Source organism: Rhea pennata, chromosome 2, assembly GCF_028389875.1.
Source record: "Rhea pennata isolate bPtePen1 chromosome 2, bPtePen1.pri, whole genome shotgun sequence".
Taxonomy (NCBI): Eukaryota; Metazoa; Chordata; class Aves; order Rheiformes; family Rheidae; genus Rhea; species Rhea pennata.
Genome location: NC_084664.1, coordinates 134,764,446 through 134,784,839, shown reverse-complemented (window position 1 = coordinate 134,784,839; position 20,394 = coordinate 134,764,446). Strand labels below are relative to the sequence as shown.

Here is a 20,394-nt window from a genome sequence, read left to right as displayed (position 1 = left end):
ACCTCTCTCATATCTTGGTAGCTAATGAACCACCACAGCAAGCCCGCAAAACGCACTCCACAGCTCTTCATAGGGTCACAGCTACCAGGACAGGCAACAACAAAGTCCCATTGACCCTCAGCATGGTAGATCTCATTGCCCCTCTAACAGATTGATTTAGAGGTCAGTCTTCACTGCATAAAACATTTTGTATAGGTGGAAGCACTGAATTGCTAAGAAAAAAGCACAGGCTCCTTATTTCAAACTCAATTTGCAAACTCTGCCTGCAGCCTTGTGGTCTGAGACAAGGGCAGAAGGTTTTGATCTGGTAATATCAGAGTCCCTAGAGCATCATCAGGAGAAAGGAGAAGCAAAGGCAAACAGGGAGCATGAGTCTTGCCTGCAGGTGAGCGATACGCAGGCTTCTCTCTAAAGAACCAGCTGAGGGCAAGGGATATGCAGCACATCTAAGGAAGTAGACAGAGCATGGACAAGACTGGCAAGAAAATAGGGGTAAGCAAAGGGAGACAGTGCAAGAGAGAAAGGTACACTTCAGCAATTTGCAGCCCTGTTCTCCAGCTGGCTGCTAGGGAAAGCAGCTCTAAGGGACTGCTAAGCAGATAGCCCTACCTTGTTCCCAACTGGGGAATGATGGCAAATTAGAGCTGCTTTCCTTTTCAAATTCCCCAGGGAAGAGCAGTAGCTCTTTTCCAACTCCTCCCCCACAGTTGCAGCATCCCTGCAGGTGCTCCAGATGCTATTTTCAACCGTTCACCAGCAGGTGTGATTCAAGGCTCTGTTATTTAAAAGCATACAAAGGCTAATTTAAAGTGGGCACTGTCTTTCATGGTACTGTTGCAACTTGAATACAATGGATAGCATTCACCATCTCTCCCCACTTTTCCTTTCTTATTCAATTCTCCATTCCCCTTCAACCAAATAAGCTTTATACAGAGAATCTTATGAAGCCTCGGCACAGAGGCATGTCCCAGGACTTCTGAGCAGTTCCTCTATAACTATTATTCCCCCTCTTTCTGTAGGATATTCCAGCTGGTTACTATTTTTACAACCAGCACCCACCTATTATAAGCACACACACACTTGTTCCCTCTCTGTGCCTACCTCCTCTGCAGTTTATCTACCTACCATGACGTTTCAGGATGAAGTCTATTACTTTCAACTGATATTGTGGGTTGCCTTTATTCTCTTTAGGTTTGAACAATGTAACCATGAGAAACAGAGAAGGCTGAGACTGGAAGACTTTGAGAAACCTCAAGTCAAATTTTCTAGTGTGAGCTCTGCAACAGAGTCCCAAAACCAAATACCTGACTGCATACAGTGCAAGTGTAGCACCAAAATAAGAGTGTCTTACCAGAGTAGGAAGCGTCTTTCCACTTACCCCTCAGTGGGACAACTTGGGTCACCATGGCAATCCTTGGGGTACACTGACTCCAATTATATGCTAGTAGTAAACCATCCCAAAATCCGCAGAACACTGATAAGTGTCTCAAAATATTCTCACGCTACCTTATATGAAAGGCCATATAAACACAGTGACAGAACAGATCACTTTTAGGTAGTCTGGGTCTGTCACTCATCCATGCTCAGCAGCAGCTTTGCTCGTGATTTGTATTAGCATATCAGCCTCCCAAAGAGGGCATGTTTGTGTCAGCAGAAGACATGTGCTGTCCCATTCCACCACAGACACCATTCACAACTGTGTATGCATGGACGTTCATACACACCAGTAAGTTTCCCCCTGCCAGAGTGCTTCAAACACATTTCAGACAAGCCAAATGCTAGGTGCTTTTGTCTGCAGACTGAACATGGTGGCTGAAAAACACTCATGGAAATATAAAATAGTTTGAGGGAAGGGGGAAGGACTCACTTTAGATACACATATGCATGGTTAGGTAATCATTTGGGTATATGTGCACTATATCTAGTATTAACACTGTAAAATTTATGGGATACAGAGCTGGATACAGAAGCGATTCTACTGCTAAATTCACTTAAGTCCCCTTTTGTCTTTCCCCTTTCCTGTTTTCACTTCCTTTTTCTCCTCCTGTGTTCATTAATTTCTTCCAATTTTTTTCCTGCACTCTCCTATCATCCTTCATCCTACCCCTTCTCTGACATCTTTCTGCTCCTCCTTCAGTCCCTTCTCTCTTATCTTAAAAAACAATAACACTATAACTAGCCACACTTAAGTTTGCTGCCTGATAACAGCTATGCATTCGAAAACTATGAAGCACAAAAAGCTCCTATTTTAAATCTATCAGCAGATGTTTTAGTCAGAAGAAGGAGCAGAAATAGGTTTGCCTTGGGAAGGTGAGCAAATACCATTTGGGAGAAAAGGAAGGAAAGCAGAGAGATTTAAAGCAATTTTGTAAGATCACACTACCTAGAGTTCAAAATCCACAGCACATTTATTTGCTATAGATTTTAAATGTCAAGTGACAGATTTACAGTATTTTATGGCTCTTATACATGCTTTAGTATGTTTAGATGTGGCACAAGAATCTGGCTGCAGCAGATATCAAGACTTGAATGACAGGCATTGCTTCATAGGTTATTGCACTGAGCTAGAATTTTTACTTCAGGCACACACATGCACACATTTACTATTAAGAAATACTTTATAAGGGAAATGCATGAATATATACATAATTGATAACCTCTAAAGCACAGTTTTGCACTGAAAAGCAAATATATAAAAATAGCACCTTCCAAATTATCCCTACAAACTCTTAATTTAGTATCAATATTATAATATATTAGCCCTGAAAAGTCAAGCTGCAACAGGAAAGTGAACCAGCTTCCCCTACTTCTTGAGCATCAAGAGAATTGCTCCTTTAGTGAACATATGTAGACAGCAATTAAGTTAAATGTTACATAAATTTTGTGATAGTTTGAGGACACAAAGTTAAAAGACAGCTGTGGTTAGAATTTGTCGTATGAAATTATCAATTTTATTTATCTACAGAGCAACAGAGCACAATACCATAACCAGATCCTATCCCACATACAACATACATGCCTGCCTAAATAGCTTTCAAACCAACAATTGAAGATGATGCAAAGATGGAAATAATCCATCTTAACTGTCAATTTCCATATATTTAATATTCAGTAGAAATAGAAGAAGCACTTCTGAATTGACACACACAGTCAGAACATTATAGAGTAACGTGTAGAGTAACATGCCAATATGTTGCTTTTAGTGACTACAGAACAGACCTGCATTTTTGGGTGCAGATTCCTATGCCGTTTATGACCCACGGTAGCAGTCTGTACTAGACAGATTCTGAGTGAGCTCCGCTCTCAAGGAGAAAGTTCACTCCAAACCAGGTACTTCTAACACTTTCTGTAGCAGGGCTGAAGTCACAGAGCATGCATCCTCTACGCAAAGTAGATCTTCCATCTACGTCACCAACAAAATATCTTTGCATTGTAAGTAAACTTGAATAACTAACTTTAAGGTTTACAGTGCTATTGGTTCTATTTTCTCTTCTGTAAATTCTGTTTTGCTATTGGAGTCTGTCTTTTTCATCCTTTCTTTTGAATACCCCAGTTCCCAGTTCTCAAACCACCACGCTTCTGTCATATCCCTCTCTCTCATTTCGACCACTAGAAACAACTTCCTCTGCCCTCTGGATTGCCTCAGAAAGGTTTGAGTTTCATTTCCTGTTATGCCTATGTAAGGTCACACTATTTATATATATAATAATAGTAAAATTATAATATTTAACTCATAGTGATCTAAGCACTCACTTGTTGCCTAAGCAACAATTAAATTAACCTGCAAAAACCCAGTTTCATCTTTCTCATGCTGAGACAAAGGGCACATATATTTCAAGTTGCCTAATGAAACACATTACAAAGAAAAGGACACAGCAGATACTAAATGAAGGCACAGAATGGAGAAGAGACAAGGAAATACCACATTTTCTGCATGAAACGAGAGCCTTACCATCCTGCTGGCCCTGGAGGTTCTGAGGACTTTGCATTCTCTCTTCAAGATTTGAGCTGAGGTCTGAGTTCACAGCTGACATCCTAGTAGAGTCACTCATATCAAACTCATCACTCTCTATTGAGCTTTCATCCTGCAGGTGAAAGTTTCAGAATCATATTAGAAAATGTCAGGATAACATATGCTGTTCACACATTATATACTGTTTTCACTCATTCCCAATTATTTCACTCACACCTGGAATGGAATTTATTCATGCTAATACTGTGTATATATCAACAAACAAGCAGAATACATAGAGAAGAGTAAGGAAAATGCAGTATGTATGTGATATGATAATCTGACAAATGCATTTTTTCCAACTACGACAATACTCCATTGACATACTAGTAACTACTCTCCATAATATTTTGTAAAAAGGGGCTAGGGAATAGCCATATAAACATCTTGTTATTCCAGTCTGAGGGAGGAAAGCTCTCCACATTCTGTGCCTGAACTCCTTACCCAAGTAAGGCAGGTACCCTATAAGGACTAACCACGGTAATATGGTAATATTTCAGAATGACAATTTGACCTAAAAAGAATCTATGGCCAAATTCCCTCAGCAAGATGTCAGCCTTACACTGCTATTATGTTTAGAGAAGTGTCTGAGAAAATGATACAGTTTATAAAGTTCTTAGAAATGACAAATGACAGTCAATGGTAAACCACATGAGAATCACCTGGAATTTATTCTACCTCAGACATCAGACAATATGATTTATCCATCAACTTTAATTATAGAGTCTCTGCTAGGGATGATAATAGAGAGCAAAAAGTGTCAGTCTAAAAGTTTATCCCCAGCTGATCTCCATAAGCAAAACAGATAGGGCCCTCATCCAGCAAATGTTCACATACATGCTTAACTTTACTTGCTTTAGTCCCACTGAAGTTCTTGTGTCCACTCATGGATTTAAAATTAAGCATTCATTCACAAGCCTTTCTCTGTAAGTTTCTGAGACCACACACAAACCTATAGTGATATATCTTCAGTAGCAACTTTTCTGAGATAATTACTCCTGTTATCAACAAAAGCCATTTAAAGAACATACAGAGAAACAAGGCAGATGATTATGTATCCCCTGAAGAATAGTTGAAAATACTTTTCCAATGAATGTAATTAACATGTGGTTGTCTCTTTCATTAAAACAGAGCTTAAACTGACAGGATTTTGACTTTTTTTTCTTTTCTTTTTTTTTTTTTTTTTTTGTGAGTTACTTACCAGAACTGACCTAGAAAATGGCAATCTTTTGAATATGATTTATTCTGTATTTATTGTGAATGGGTTTCTACAGACACTACAATAGTTGCTTTCTTCTTTCTGAGCAGTTGTCCCTTAAATCAATTCTTCTCCGTGACTTTTCTAGTTTGCATGGATGTTTCTCTAGTTTGGGGAAGGAAAGCTCCCTACAGCCAGCTCTTTTGTTGAACTGGGATGAAATACAGCCAAATGCCATTCAGGATTGAGACTGAGGAGAATATGCCAGGCCATGCAGTTCCACACCTTCACACCAGGGTAATTTTAAATAATGAAACAAGCATATCATATTCTCAAAGATTTATACAAACTGAAATGGCATATTGAGGGCTTCTCCAGGGTCACATGCCTACCTTGCCCACACTAGGTGGGAACTGCCATAGTTAAAGCAACAGCAGATACTAGAATAACACCATCTCATAAGAACTGCAGGAAGTGGATGTCCACTAGCCTCATGCCCCTGACAGATGGAGCCGGGCATATACCAAGCTGGTTCTGAAAAATACATACTGCTTTCTCAAAAAGCAAGATCAGAACACAGACTCCCCCAGACCTTCTGGAAGATTGTGCCTCTGGTAAGACACAGTGGTATTTCTCATTGATCCCCACAGGAATCAGCAAGCAACAGCTTACGTTTTCCAATTTTGAGATTAGGCAATCTGCCTGGGCTCCCAGTAAGGCAGCTTTGACTACCCAGTGCTCACATAGGTCTAAAAAAGCAACACACACAAGAAGCCTGCATTTGCCTATAGCACTCTGCAGAATATCTCCACCGCACTGCACACACTGTAAGAAGCATTTGTCTGAATCTACATTAACACACAGGCATGGGGAGAGAGGCTGTTGGCCAATGGCTTCTTTGCACCAGTTGCAGCACAGAGATAAATTCCAACACTTCGATGAGTTCTCCTATAAGATCAAGTCTGTTTCCCTTTCATCGATGGCCTGAGTTTCAAAATGATGAATCAAGGGTGAAAGAAATAGGAGGCATTCAATCACTGTGCTAGCTAGTTGTGGCATCCAAGTTCACTCCTGTCTCATTCCGCCCCCTCCACAAGAATACAGATATGATTGATGAAACCTTGGAAACAGAGCCTTCCTACAAACCCAAGCATGTTTTTTAAGTGCATGAAATAGTTTGAGTGCATGCAACAGAAATCTTTCTACTTTGTACTGTAACATCTTCGCTGCCTTTTTATTCTTAGTGCAACAGATGTACACCCTAGTGAAAAAGAAAGAAATTCTTAGCAAAGCTTTTCTTTGAGCAAATAGATAAAGATTATCACGAAAATTTTCTTTGTCTCCATTCTGCCGGGGCAAATGCACTGTTACTAAAACATGTCCAAAATTACTTCTCTCTTTATTACTGCAGTGCTGCAGACATTTCATACACAGTAATATAAGAGATGAAGATGGAGCTGGGAAGGAGATATCAGGCAATGGTGCTTCTGATGCCACTGTATTGTTCCCACTGGCTCATCTAGATGGAAGAAATGGTTTAAAGAAAACTCCAATTGTCGAACCAGAAAGGACTACATCAAAACTTTTACGCTACAGAGACACTGTGGCAGATGGTCCTGATCCAGCATGAATGTTGCCCCCTATTGTGGCAGGAGTAATTCTTAAGGGGAGGAAGTAGGGAAACCAAAGAGCCATTTAGCTCTTCAGGCTCATGCAAGGATAAAGCTTCTTCCCTCCTGCTGTTTAAAATCCTGCAGTCAGATTCCTTACAAGGGGCAGCTGGTGGAGGGGAGACTCAATCTGAGCGAAAGAAGACTAGGCTGCACTTGTGCATGAACTCAGAATCAGGGATCTCTACCCATACCCTCCCCAATTAAAAAAAAAAAAAAAAAAAAAAAAAAGAGAGAGAGAGAGAGAGAAAGAAACAAAAAAAGGAGACAAAAGTGAAGAAAGTATCCTGATATTTTTAGAAAAGTAATGAAATCCCCATTCTGTGGAGTGTTGAATAATTCATAAATCTCCACCAGTATCCCATATCTACTTATTATGGATCCCAATCTGGCTGACTTCACAGAAATCAAGAGCTAGTCAGGGTCTTTGCCATAATCTGGCCATTAAGGTTGTCTTTAAAGGTCTTCTTTATTAATAAAAAGAAATCTTGTAGTCAGACAGAAGGACACAGCATGCAGGACTAGTTTTTGGTTGGCACATAGCCAGGCTTCAAACTATTGGCAGTTCTATTTGTAAATGAGTATATTTCTAACAAATGAGTTTATTACAAATAATATTGCTGCTTTCCATCCAATTCATGAAACACTTTCCAAAACATAGAAGAGCTCTGCATAAATCACAGAAATAATTTTAAGAGATAAATATGCCACTCAACCCCAACTCTTTCTGAAGAAGCTTAATGCTGAGCTTACTTCTTTTTTTCCTACTCTTTTAAGTTTCATAAGAAATCCCAACTCTTATTTATCTTTTACTTAAAGATTTCAACTGATGTTGTTTGTGCTTCCATCTCTCTCACCACAAGGTGTTGCATCCTACCTGCTAACCCTGAGAACAGCATGACACTCATTTCAGGGGTTGATAATATTGCTTCCTAGAAGTAGACAATGAAAGTCCATACTGAGCATAGCACAAAGTTATGGGTGAACATGCTACCCCTCTTATCTTTTCCACTGCTCCAAATAACTAAAGTGCACCTTCATATAATTTGAACCAAGATAGCATATTGCCCCCAAACCACAGGAGGACAGTAAAAGAAGAAATTTTCTCTCAAACTGATTACTTGCACACAGCCTTGGCTTAGTTTCACATTCACTATTTTAGCAATGAAATTATAAGAACACGATCAACATTAATCTTCAGTTCATTTCCTGGCTACCACAAAGACATAGTACTAACGAACACAGGAGAATTTAACATCAAACTTCAAAAATTCCAGTTTTACCTCGTCTTGCTGTGAATTTAGTAGCTGCAGCTTCATATGTTTCATATAGGCCATAGTAATTGGCATATTGTAATCAATCATGCTGGTCACCAATGTTGGAGGTTTTCCATTATCTATAAAAAAAAACATTTGTTATGTATTATACATTAATTGTGGAGGCTAGTTCAGCCTACTCTGCAGTCAAAGTCAGACAGTTATTTCATTTAGTTCTAACTTTGGAATTTCCATCTGCTTATAAGCTGTATAGATGGAAGTCTCCTAAAGAAAAATGAGAATCCTATTCAAACTCTCAAAAATGATGACCTCTTCTATCCTAAATGACTACAGCATATGCACCATATTTCTTACATTTAAGTCCTCATATAAACATTTCCATAGCAAAATAAATGATTTCTTCCAGATAGAATCATCTTTCTATTGATGCATATGGCACTACATTCCATCCTTAAGTGTAAGCAGAAGATTCACTACCTTACAGCTTAAGTAAATGAGATGATCTGACTTGTTGAACTGTTCCAGTCTACCAAATTTTTATGAACCTTCACTTAAACTAGGAAAATATAAATGGGTATTAGGAAAAAAATCACTTTACATCCCACTATTTGACACCGAAACTACCTTTATGATCTGTTCCATCTGGGTTTAAATGCATTCTTTTCTGGCACTCTGAGCAGCTCATTAGAAATCGTGTCACCGCTTCTCTCGGTAGGAAGGCATAGGTCTCTGAAATCTGAAATGAATAACAAAATACAGGTGTTATTATATAAGCTGATTGAACAAGATTTAACAGAACTGATAATTATATTTCCAAATAAGGCATATTATCCTATAATGCCAGGAATCACAATGAAAGCATGTTCTGCATATTATGTAGCATTTCAAGAAACATCCATCCAATCTCCCTGTTTATCATCTAATGGCTAATAATAGTTGATACTGAAAAAAATTTGACTCATGTCAAAAGGAGTTTCATTTTCTGTTTACAATTCTTTCAATTTCTTTTCAGCAAAAAGATTCATACATAACAGGCATCCTCTGAGAGATGTGTTAAAAAAAAAACTGAAAGGTGATCTATTTCTTATAGCCAATATCAAAAGAAGAAAATGCCTGTCTTATATGCTCTATTTATTTTTATTGTAACAGTATGTAGACAGATGCAGGACTTAGTACATTAGTCGTGATAACAGTCTCCTCGCTATTTTAACTTTGTATTTGAATGTTTTTTGACAATATTCTCAGAAAGCCTGTGATTAATAATACATGCTAAATAAATTATTTTTTAAAATAGCTATGAAATTTAGGAGTCACTCAGTTATAGAGACTCTACGTCACCTAGAAATATCCTGAAACAACTGATTTTGCTTATTTCCTCATTTCAAAATAATTAGCTTTTCCAGCGACATACTCACAAAAGTCTGAGGGCTTTTTTTCTTATTTGAAGGTGAAGAGGAGGAAGCACTTACTACTGTTTTTGAAGATTGTATTTATTTTCCCCAATGATGAATACACTCTTATAAGCCTTTTTGCCTTGCTGAAAAGGACCTGGAGTTGTGCTTTGTGCCAAGCTGCAAATGAGCCAAGATTAGAGCCAACGCTGTAATAACGCAAACCTCATATTGGCTACATTAAGTGTGTGGCCAGCAGTTCAAGAAAAATTATTATTCCTCTCTACTCAGTGCTGATTAAGCAATAGCTGGATTAATGTATCCAGTTTGCCCCTCCTCAATTCAAGAAGGCTGTTGGGAAGCAGGAGTGAGCTCTGTGGTGGGCCACCATGGGGCAGGCACCTAAAGCAGGTGACCCATGAGGAAGGTTGAGGGAGGCGGATGAGCTTCGTGTTTGGTGTGACAAAGAGGAGGCTATGAGGCAAGGAGAAATCTAATTACAACTCACAACTATGTGAAGAGGAGTTACAAAAGCAGTGCAGAGAAACTATTCGGAGAGTAAAATGAAGGACAACTGGCATCAATTCTGGTTTGGGATGTTCAGATTGGGCATTAGAAAAAATTTCTTCTCTAGCAGGCTAGTGCACTAAGCAGGATAACCAGAGAGGTGTAAGAATCTCCAAACTTGAAGATTTTCAAGACAATTAGTGGACAAAGCCATGGCTGACATAGCTTCATGCTGGAAACAGTCCTGAGCTGAGTGGGAGGTTGGACTAGAGCCCTCCAAGGTTCTCTTTCAAGCAGCATTTCTGTGATTTCATCATATGTATACATATATATATATAATATAGAGAGAGACATTTGTGGCTGTGCTGCCATTCAGAGACACCTGGACAGGCTGGAGAGCTTGGTGGAGAGGAACTTCATGAGGTTCAACAAGGGCAAGTGCAGAGTCCTGCACCTAGGGAGAAATAACCCTAGGCATGAGTACAGGCTGGGGGCTGACCTGCCGGAAAGCAGCTCTGCAGAGAAGGACCTGGGAGTGCTGGTGGATGACAAGTTGACCATGAGCCAAGAATGTGCCCTTGTGGCCAAGAAAGCCAATGGTCTCCTGGGATGCACTAGAAAGGGAGGTGCAGGTCAAGGGAGGTGATCCTGCCCCTCTACTCAGCCCTGGGGAGGCCTCATCTCGAGTACTGTGTCCAGGTCTGGGCTCCCCAGGACAAGAGAGACATGGAGCTAATGGAGAGAGTCCAGCATAGCACTACGAGGATGATCAGAGGGCTGGAGCATCTCCCCCATGAGGAACGGCTGCAAGAGCTGGGCCTCTTCAGCCTGGGGAAGAGAAGACTGAGGGGGGATCTTATCAATGTGTACAAGTACCTGAAGGGAGGGTGTCAAGGAGATGGGGACAATCTCTTTTCAGTTGTCCCATGTGACAGGACAAGAGGCAATGGGCAGAAATTGAAGCACAGGAAGTTCTGCCTGACCATGAGGGGGAATTTCTTCACTGTGAGAGTGACGGAGCACTGGACCAGGTTGCCCAGAGAGGTTGTGGAGTCTACTTCTCTGGAGATATTCAAAACCTGCCTGGATGTGCTCCTGTGCAACATGCTCTAGGTGACCCTGCTTGAGCAGTGGGGTTGGACCAGATGATCTCCAGAGGCCCTTTCCAACCTTACCCATTCTGTGATTCTGTGATTCTGCAATCTACAGAACAGCACTGCAAGTATTGTAAAGAATCCTAGCCCTTGTCTTCCCAAACAAGGTGATTGTTTGGCAAAGGAGATATTTCCCAAAGAAAGATGAAGTCCCATAATTGAGATTAAAAGAAGAGTCAACCGATACCCACTTGTATTTCACTACTGTAACTTACAGCAAGATTCATTTTCCTATCAAGTGGCAATGTTGATTTGAGTCTATGTAGGAAGACAAGTGCAGAAAGATGGAGGTGGGGTGTATGAAAGTGTGCTTACAGAAAGGACAAGATACCCTTCCTTAATTGGATGCAAATTGAATTAAATACTGTGCAAATCAGTCATGCTGATCACAGGGGTGCTAAGAGGAGGAGGAACGGCCTGTTTTAACTCCATTACATGCTTCTTCTTGGCTTGTTTGTCACCTACTTACCCTGTGCTGAAAGTTACACTTCCTAAAACTCCATGGAGCAAATTCAGCAGTGACAGAGTATTTTGGAAAGTAGGTGGAGTTTAAATTAGTATACTTTGATGTGACATGAGTTTGTTCTGGAAATAAATGGAAAATGAGGCATTGTAAAATACAAATATGAATTATACATCCTGTTTATGGTATTGTTTTTTAGACTGTGTTTTGTTGTTTTCTTTTATATAACAGAAATCTTATTTTGGGAAAGAGAAGGATATTAACATAAAAGCAAATTTTTTTTCTAAAATTCTACTTGGCATAAATTTTCTCTGGGTCTGAAACAATTTATCTGAAAATCAATATGATGACCCTAAATGAAGCCACTTTTGAATGGGAGACTCTGCAAAAGAAAACTACTTCATACTATTTTTCCTGTTTTTTATGCCAAAAAGGATGCTTATTTACCTAAGGATGAAAATAGAACTTAAAATCAGCTAGAACTTAGCATTAAGAAAATTTGTAAGTGCACATACGCAGCAACCACTCTCACATAACATTTAACACATTTAGCACTGTATTAAAATTAATGGAGCTTACCCATGGATTCATTAGTCTACTGCATTTGATAGGAATGCTCCATTTATTCTAATCAAGCATCTCTGTCAAATTCTTGTTCTGCTCAAACAGGATGAAAATCCTCCATGGAAAGCAAGTGAGCTAAGCCTCAGATTTGAGAGGTATGCTCCATTGACTATACGGGAACCGGGTTTTATAACTGAATTTATCCTCATGGCAGATGCTTGTGTCTCCAACATCCCACTGCAACACAGCTTTAAGGATGTCCTTCCCTAAATAACATCAGTTTTCACCAACATCCTCCCTTGTTTACTTTGTGATTTGAAGCAATCACACTTCCAGGCCAAGACTTCAGCACAGGCTGACAAATTGACACAACACAATAGGTATCAAGTTAGAAGAGCTACTCAGAAAAGATGACCCACTGCTTTCCTTATTCTTGCTGTTTGACTCCAAAAAGCTCTTATCAATTTTCAGTGCCAGAAAGCTTTAAAAAAAATGCTTCTCCAACAGAGCAGATTCTTGTTTGCCTTTCTCATTAGGGAAGGGCATATCTACTTCATTACAAGCAGATAGCTGCAAGCTAGCTCTAGCCATGCTGCCCACTAACTGGCTTAGAACCAGCTGTGACTTAGGAGCTGTCTAACCAAATTAGCACAAGGTGGAACACAAAATCCTATACCATACTCCACATAACTCCTATTAGCTTGCGCTAAAGATAGGGCTGCTGTTGTTCACAGAGCTGGCTTGCATGTGAGTAATTCAGAGCACAGGGAGGCCTATGACACTTTATAAGTAAATATATAGAAATATTCTAGCCAGCGGTCTGACTTCATAGGGAAAAAAGTGTTTCTGTGCTCCATTCTATCTGAAAGAAAGCAATAATGACTTGGTCCTCACTGATACGGTATATCGTCACTGACTTCAGTGGCCTACTCCTAACTGTCTTCTCAAGGCCATTAGCTAACAAAAATATATCTCATTTATCTCATACTGTAATATCCTACGAAAACAAAACAGTGTTACTACTTTTCCTCGAAATAAACAAAAACTACACACTTCTAAGTTTTAAGAAGGAAAAAAGCCAGAGATGCATTACTTACATCCATGCACTGACAATGCAGGCAAACATATTTTTGGCATGATGTGCAGAAGTGGTCATGCACATGTCCATACCAACCAGAAAACAGCCATTGCCCATATATCATATTGATGAAGCATCCCAGAGTGCTACCAAAGAGGCACTCTTTGGCAAATATGATGTAGACTGCATTACAAACTAATTATAAGTGTACATCTTTCAAATGTAATCCTTTAGATCATCCTTATGTAATTCCTTATTCTTACTGGTGATTCTACTGCACATTACTATATTTTCTATTGTTTCTAAAAACCCCATACCTTATACTGGATGTATTCTGTATCATAGACAAAATCGAAAATAAGCTTCTATCAGGTTGGTTAGTTTTGTGTACTAGGTATAGTTCTTAGAGCTGAATATTTTTATATTGTAAAAGGAGAAAATTATATGAAGAAGGAACTAGACATCTGGAGTTTAAGCAAAGAGTGCCAAAACACTACAGTTTGTTGTATTCCCAGAAGTTACAGGAGAAGAAGCTGCACATTTCCTAGCAGTCTCTGTACACTTACATATATTTTGTTTTAACTCTAAACTCAGAAGCAAATAAAATCAAAGCTGGCTTTGGTGGCAAAACTTTTATGATCTTATTTCAGTGTTCATGAGAAGTCTATAGTATAAAAGATCTTGGGATATGCCAACCCAAGCAAAACAACACTCAGCAATTAAAGCCCTCTAAATCTGTAATTGACCTACATGCTATTTACTGGCTCCCATAAAAAGTATAACCACCACAAGGCAAGTAACCCAGTACCTGAGCATGCAATCTGATTTACATTGGAATTAAGTGGAGTATGCCCTAATTACCTATAAGAACTAAACTGCATTCCTATTGCATCACTTCTGCAGAGAAAAAAGAATCCTTTATGTTCCTTAATATTCAGATTATTCTAATACAGGATGTTATGATGATGTAGCTTTCAGAGCTACATTTTTTATTTTGAAAATTAACAAGCACTAAACTGAAAAGCAGATTTTAGGACACATATGGCAGAGAAGAAAGACAAGTGTGAGGAAAGGGAGTGAAATTTTTCACGTGAACCTATTAACCCCTAAAGCATTAATACAGAGAATGTATGTGTAGTCTGGAATATATGATGTGCCAGAGTAGAGGGATTTTTTGTTGTGTGTGTATGTTTTTTTAACTATTTAAGGGGTGGAGGGGCAGATGATGCAGAGAAGAATTCAGTAAGGAGAGAGTGAAGATGGTTATGTGTCCTGGGCCCACAGTCATCAAACCAGGTGGTAGAAACTGATTTCTTGATGACAGAAGGGCAAACTAGCCAAGGAAAGTCCTCTCCTTTCCTTAGTAAGAGGTGAGAATAGGCAGCTAGCATAGGAAAGCTGATCTATTGTTGCTGAAACTTTTATCAAGAGGTCACTGCCTTGGTATACTGGGGAAAATGTTGCTCCCTCTCATAATAAACTTCCACTTCACAGCTTTTTTCCCTCCCTGCATATCAAAAATAGCTTTCTGAAAGGCAAGCTATGGGAAACACCTGTTAGCTGGTTGGGTGCCAGGGGACTCAAAGCTTGCCCTTTGCAAAAAAAAAAAAAAAAAAAAAAAAAAAACAAGAACAAGTCAGTAGATTACAAGTGCACAGGGCCCAACTGTTTGGTCTTGCACAAAGAAATAGCATGGAGACAGGGATTTAAGTGCATCAAGAACCTCCACAAATCTCATATTCTTTTGCTTTCCAGAAGATAAATTCTTAGGTTTTGCCCTAGATGAAAAACAGCTAGGTTACAAATCTGCTTTAACCATTTGATTAGCGAGGTCGTCCTGAAAGGAGATTATGTTATTTCATAATAACAAAATGTCAAAAACTTCCTCTCAGAGGAAAGCACTTTCACTGGGATGCTTAGAGGGGACTCACAAGCATGTTCTTGTTTTGGGAAAGCAAAAAATGTCTTATCACATTTCACTATTTTAAGAAGTTTTTGTCAGAGTAACAGAAAGAGGGAAGCTACTTAATGACAACATGATCGCAAACCAAGAAAGCTGAACTTCTTATTTCATCAGTGGAATGAAGCAAAGGACCCCAGATATTGCTCCACACCTAATAGACTCATGTTACTTTGCGGGTGCTACATATCTATGAACTACCTATCCGACCAGAGGCTTTCCCCAAGCTACTTCCCCTTGTCACATCAATATCTCCCACATTTTATAAGCCTATTTCTCTTCCAGCTCATTATCCTAGTGCTCTTTTTCATTCATGGGTTGCAAATTTTATTAACTGATCATTTCTCCTGCTCAGACATCACAAACCCCCTCACAATTCAAGTTCACTGCTATAACATTTCAAGGCTTTGCACTTTGGCTATACAGACTCAACAGGCTGCTATAAGATCATGAATCTCAGGTAAAAATATTCAAATACACAGAGATTAAAGTGTTTAAGGTGGCTACAAGATTTACGCAAACAGTTCTAAGGTAAACGATTCACTTAGTTACAGAAAACTTTGACCAGGTATAACACACAAAGGTGAAGCACTTGATCTTCATAGTTTATTGTTTAAATAACAGAAAGAACTAACCACTCCTTTAAGAATACAAAAGGAAAATAAAATCTACTCAGAAATTTAGGGCTTGATCCTTAAGTCTAGCCTTCCTGCACTCAGAGCTGGATCTGAGAGGAGGCAAAGATATTTCCCATCTTCAATCTCATCAGTGGCCATTCCAGTTTCTCAAAAAAAATTTGGTTGAGCTAATTTCCTGGTTTGCACTGGACCACAAAGAGTTGTCTTAACAGCTTTGAGACCGTTGTGTCATGCTGCTCCTGTAGCCACAACTTTTCCTTTAGTTCCACCTCTTATATACCCTTCAGCACTTGAATTTAAATTCAGGCTGAATAGTAGCTCTACAAGGACACAGAAAAGCCAGCTAGGCATTTATGGAGTGTCTTTCCCACTACACCATAAGGATTCTCCTCAACATTTCTCCCATGTGTGTCCCTTCACTTTGACACTAAATGTTTTCCTTTCAGGGACTGATACCTGTACGCATTATAATAGCCCTTAGGACACAGAGTGGAAAAGCACTATCCCAAAGCAAAATGAGTCCTCTAGGACACTGAATTTTAAGTGTGTGATACACCCTCCCAGAACATCCTCTGTGCTTTTTTCTCACTGCTTAATCCATTCATTTAGCCAGTGTGTTTCACTCAAGCTTCCATGGAGTCTGATACCCCCAGGTTTCCGGGGGAATGCAGGAAGAGCATGGGTCATATTTCCCCACAGCCGCTTTCCCTGGAAGCAAGGAACAGGCTGTTTGCATCTTCCTCGCCTTCCTAGTCACCTGCGCTCCGCCTGAGCAATGGACATAACCCGGCCCTGTGTCATACATCCTGCCCTTGTGAGAGAACGATCTCCTCGGATCAAGGTCCCTCGTACTGGTCCTGTGGGTAAACTTTCGTGGGAACCATGGAAACTATTTCTGTAGTCTGACATATTTCTGTGTCAATATCACTACGTTCTGGATATAATTTAAAGTTCTAAAGGCTCATGCCTTGATTTCATTATATGTATCTGTAAGCCAGCTCTTTTTTTGCTAGTATAAATCTACCTACAACAAGTACAGATATATTGGCAGGGAATATAGACCATAAATCTTACCCTGGATAGAAGCTGAGCACTTGAAATGAGCTTGAAACCCTAATACTTGAACATACATGATCTTACTAATTAAATGGGAAACTCGCTTTCAAGGTCACTCTACCATGTCATCTACACAGAATTTGTACAATTCCCTACTCATAGTACGTGGAAAAGCAGCAGAAGAAAATGAGGACCTCATTCTAAACTTAAATATTGAAGCACAGATGCTTTCCTAATTAATCTATAAAGTTTGTGCCAAGAAATCCTAAAGTTTGAGTTTGGCACTTTATTGCACCAATGAAAATATTAATGCTCCTTCTAAAGCATTGCTCTTTTAGAGCTACCAAGCACCACATCCTATTTATCTTCCTGTGCAGTACTACCATTGGAAGTCCCATAGAAATTAATTGAAAAATGCCATTCATTTTGACAGAGTTAACATAAATAAGTAAGAAAGAATGTAGATTACAGATTCACTAAATGAGGTTGTAAACTCCGCTAAGTATGTTTTCAGAGAGCGATACTGATGTACTCTAGCACTCCAGCATCTGGGGGGACTCTTTATCAAAACTGAAAAAGACCTGACTTCTTTTCAGATCGGGGGAAGATGAATATTCAGTGCTATCTCCATATATTCTGAATCTATTTCTCCATATAAACAGCAGTTAATTAAGTTACCTTTGACAATTTCATTACCTTTCTAATCATGCTCAAGTACTATTCAAAATTTTGAGAGGTGCACACTCACTACTGAAAACAGAGACTCACAAATATATAAGCAAACAAATTCCTTGAATTTCATATGATGTAATTCTCAGAGCTGTGCCATCCTTTTTTTTAGAAATAGATACCAAAAATTCATGACAATATTTACAAATTTCAAAAGTTTAGCAATTTTGTACCAAAAATGTAATATTTTCTTCCCTTCATTTTTCTGTTTAAATGTTTCAGTTATCCAGTCAGAAGGAGTAGCAATGTGATCATGGCATGCGTGGAATTATGAATAACAAATAGCAAAACAGTTGTAACATACAGTTTGTGAACCATCCTTTCTGTAAAACTGTTTTCACTCAAATTATTTGGTAAGTAATTATTTATGACAAATACATTCACAGATCCCAGGGATGATTCTCTTTTGACTTGTGAATAAAGAAAGAAGACTAAATTAATCTTGTTCTGAAGCCACCTAATAAAATTAAACCCCACCAAAGCACTTCAGTTTGATTTATAAATCTCTTAGGGTATAATTTTGTAAGACACATCTGAGACATGACCTCTTTCCCTCTGCAGGACCACAGACGGAGATATTGCCTGTCCTTCTGGAACAGGTTGACACTACCGCTCACCATTTAGAGTAAAGACATTTTCATTGACAGGTCCAGGAAGCTGGAGCGCATTTCCCCAGTTAGTCCAGTAGAATTTGAGGCCTGTTTATTTAACCCAACTCTCATCTGAGGATAGAGAGCAACAATTGATACTAATTTGATAAGGAGTGTTTTTTCCTTCTTTTTTTTTTCATCTACAGGAATATTTAAAAATTATGAATGGGAATCCTCTCCTTGGGACATATGACTTAATGTTCTTAATAAACTAATATGCATCGAAACAAAAACACAAGTATTTCAAACATTGATAATGACACAGGGCTTTTTCCTCATCTGCTCATAACTATGTAGTAAACGCAAGTCTCAATTACAACAAAGTTAACATCAAATGAAACTGCTGTGCAACCTACTGAATTTCCACAGATTGTTCTCACAGAAGAGACACTAGTTCTCTTTCATACAGTTCACAATAAACAAATGTATTATTTGTTTGGCACATATTTGTAGCATTATGACTTGAATTATTCTATTTATAGTTGGTAACATTCCATAAACTTGCATATTATTCTATGAAGTCTGCAACCTGTCCCTTAGAACAGTTTTCTAAAATAAAACAAAATATAAAGATAATGGTCAATTACTACTTTTCGAATGCCTTCCAAAGAGAAAATCAAGTTTCAAAGTGGCTAAGGTGACAGATGAAAATTAATTTAGACAGTTTGTGTTTGTTCACCCTGGAGTACCACTCTAAACCTTACAAAGCACACCCTGATGACTAGTGTTTTCCTTCGTACGTCTATCTTCAGGTCAGTACTGCTGGGAATAAATTATAAGAAATATTGCCAAGAGCTTATCCTACAATAAACTGTTCAAAATAGCCTATAAATAAAACATTTGTAAAGGGATTCATAGATACATAGTGGAGATTTTTATATATTTGCAAAGTTAAATATCTGAACAGGTAGTAATGGAAAAATTTATTATGGTCAGAGGCTAAAATTTAAAACACAGGTATCAGAAACCCGGACTTACCACACTTCTTGGTGACATTTCATCAAAAATGACTGTCATGAGTTGCAGGCTGCTTTTAAGTTTAAGAGAGCTGCAGCGAGGGTTGCAGAGAGGCTCAGTTGTCCTCATGTCAGGGCCCAAGCACAGGGCCCCGACGGCTGCGGGCAGGCTGCAGCCAAGGCCACCCCCTGCCCTGGCGGGAGCCACTTCCAGCTGAAACTGTGCCGTGGAGCCCGGCAAATAGGACTGACGACAAACCTTTGAGGACCAAACTGTGCACACACGCGCATGCACGCGCACATGCACACGTGTGCGTGTCTGCTCGCCCACCCAAGGCACGTCTGCCTTTCCCACGCGCCTGGCTCCGTTGAAGGTAGTGCCCAGTGCCAGGGAGTTGGGCCACCAGAGAATAGCCAAGGACGTACATTTTAGGCACCATGGGAAACGGTGATAAACGTTGTATTAGTTCTCTTTAAGAAAAGAAAGTGTTTTATTTGTGCCACTAAATTCAAAAGCCATTTATTGTTATTCAAAGGCAGCAGCTGAATTGTTCAGGTCAAGTAATAAAGCACAATTAAAAAACTTAGAAATAATCATTTTTCTCTATTCAGCCAGTTTTGACGATTGCTCCCTCAATAGTTCTTTCATTGTACCCAGCAGTCTTCCAGCTTTTTGAATTTGGGAAAGTTATAAGTTTTCATACCATTAAACCTTAAAATACACTTAGTCTATAGCAATAAAATATAATGAAACTTCATTCATTTGCTGAAGTGCAGCACCTCATTTAGCAAATTTATGTAGCAATGCCTTCTAAGTCTTCCTTTATACATCATGCATTTAATAACAATTAAAGGATACTATTAATTCGGTTACTACAGAAGTTGTTAAATCATTATAGAAAGAATAAATTCTCTGCTTGAACCAATTAGAGTATACTTATTGAAGTCAATGGATCTGGCCCTTATTACACAAAAAATGTGGCCCTACTAATTTGTAAACTGTTTTCATACATTATTGAAAGACCTCTGAAAGAAATCTGAGTGAAGGTCGCAATACTAATCCAGCTGGAAAAAACACAAAGCTACAAATC

The 20,394-nt window shown here is 39.0% G+C and overlaps 1 protein-coding gene across 4 annotated transcripts in view; it reads right to left on the bottom strand.

Moving 5' to 3' along the window:
• The window catches only part of NOL4 (nucleolar protein 4), a 183,908-nt gene that overhangs the window by 131,782 nt on the left and 31,732 nt on the right, over nucleotides 1–20,394 (bottom strand). For all 4 annotated transcript variants that reach the window (XM_062568251.1, XM_062568252.1, XM_062568254.1 and 1 more), the window contains exons 3-5: nucleotides 8,782–8,893; nucleotides 8,164–8,276; nucleotides 3,953–4,085 (exon numbers count right to left, since the gene is read on the bottom strand). In XM_062568251.1, coding sequence (XP_062424235.1) covers nucleotides 3,953–4,085; nucleotides 8,164–8,276; nucleotides 8,782–8,893 — 358 coding nt within the window. The remainder of the gene's footprint in view (nucleotides 1–3,952; nucleotides 4,086–8,163; nucleotides 8,277–8,781; nucleotides 8,894–20,394) is intronic.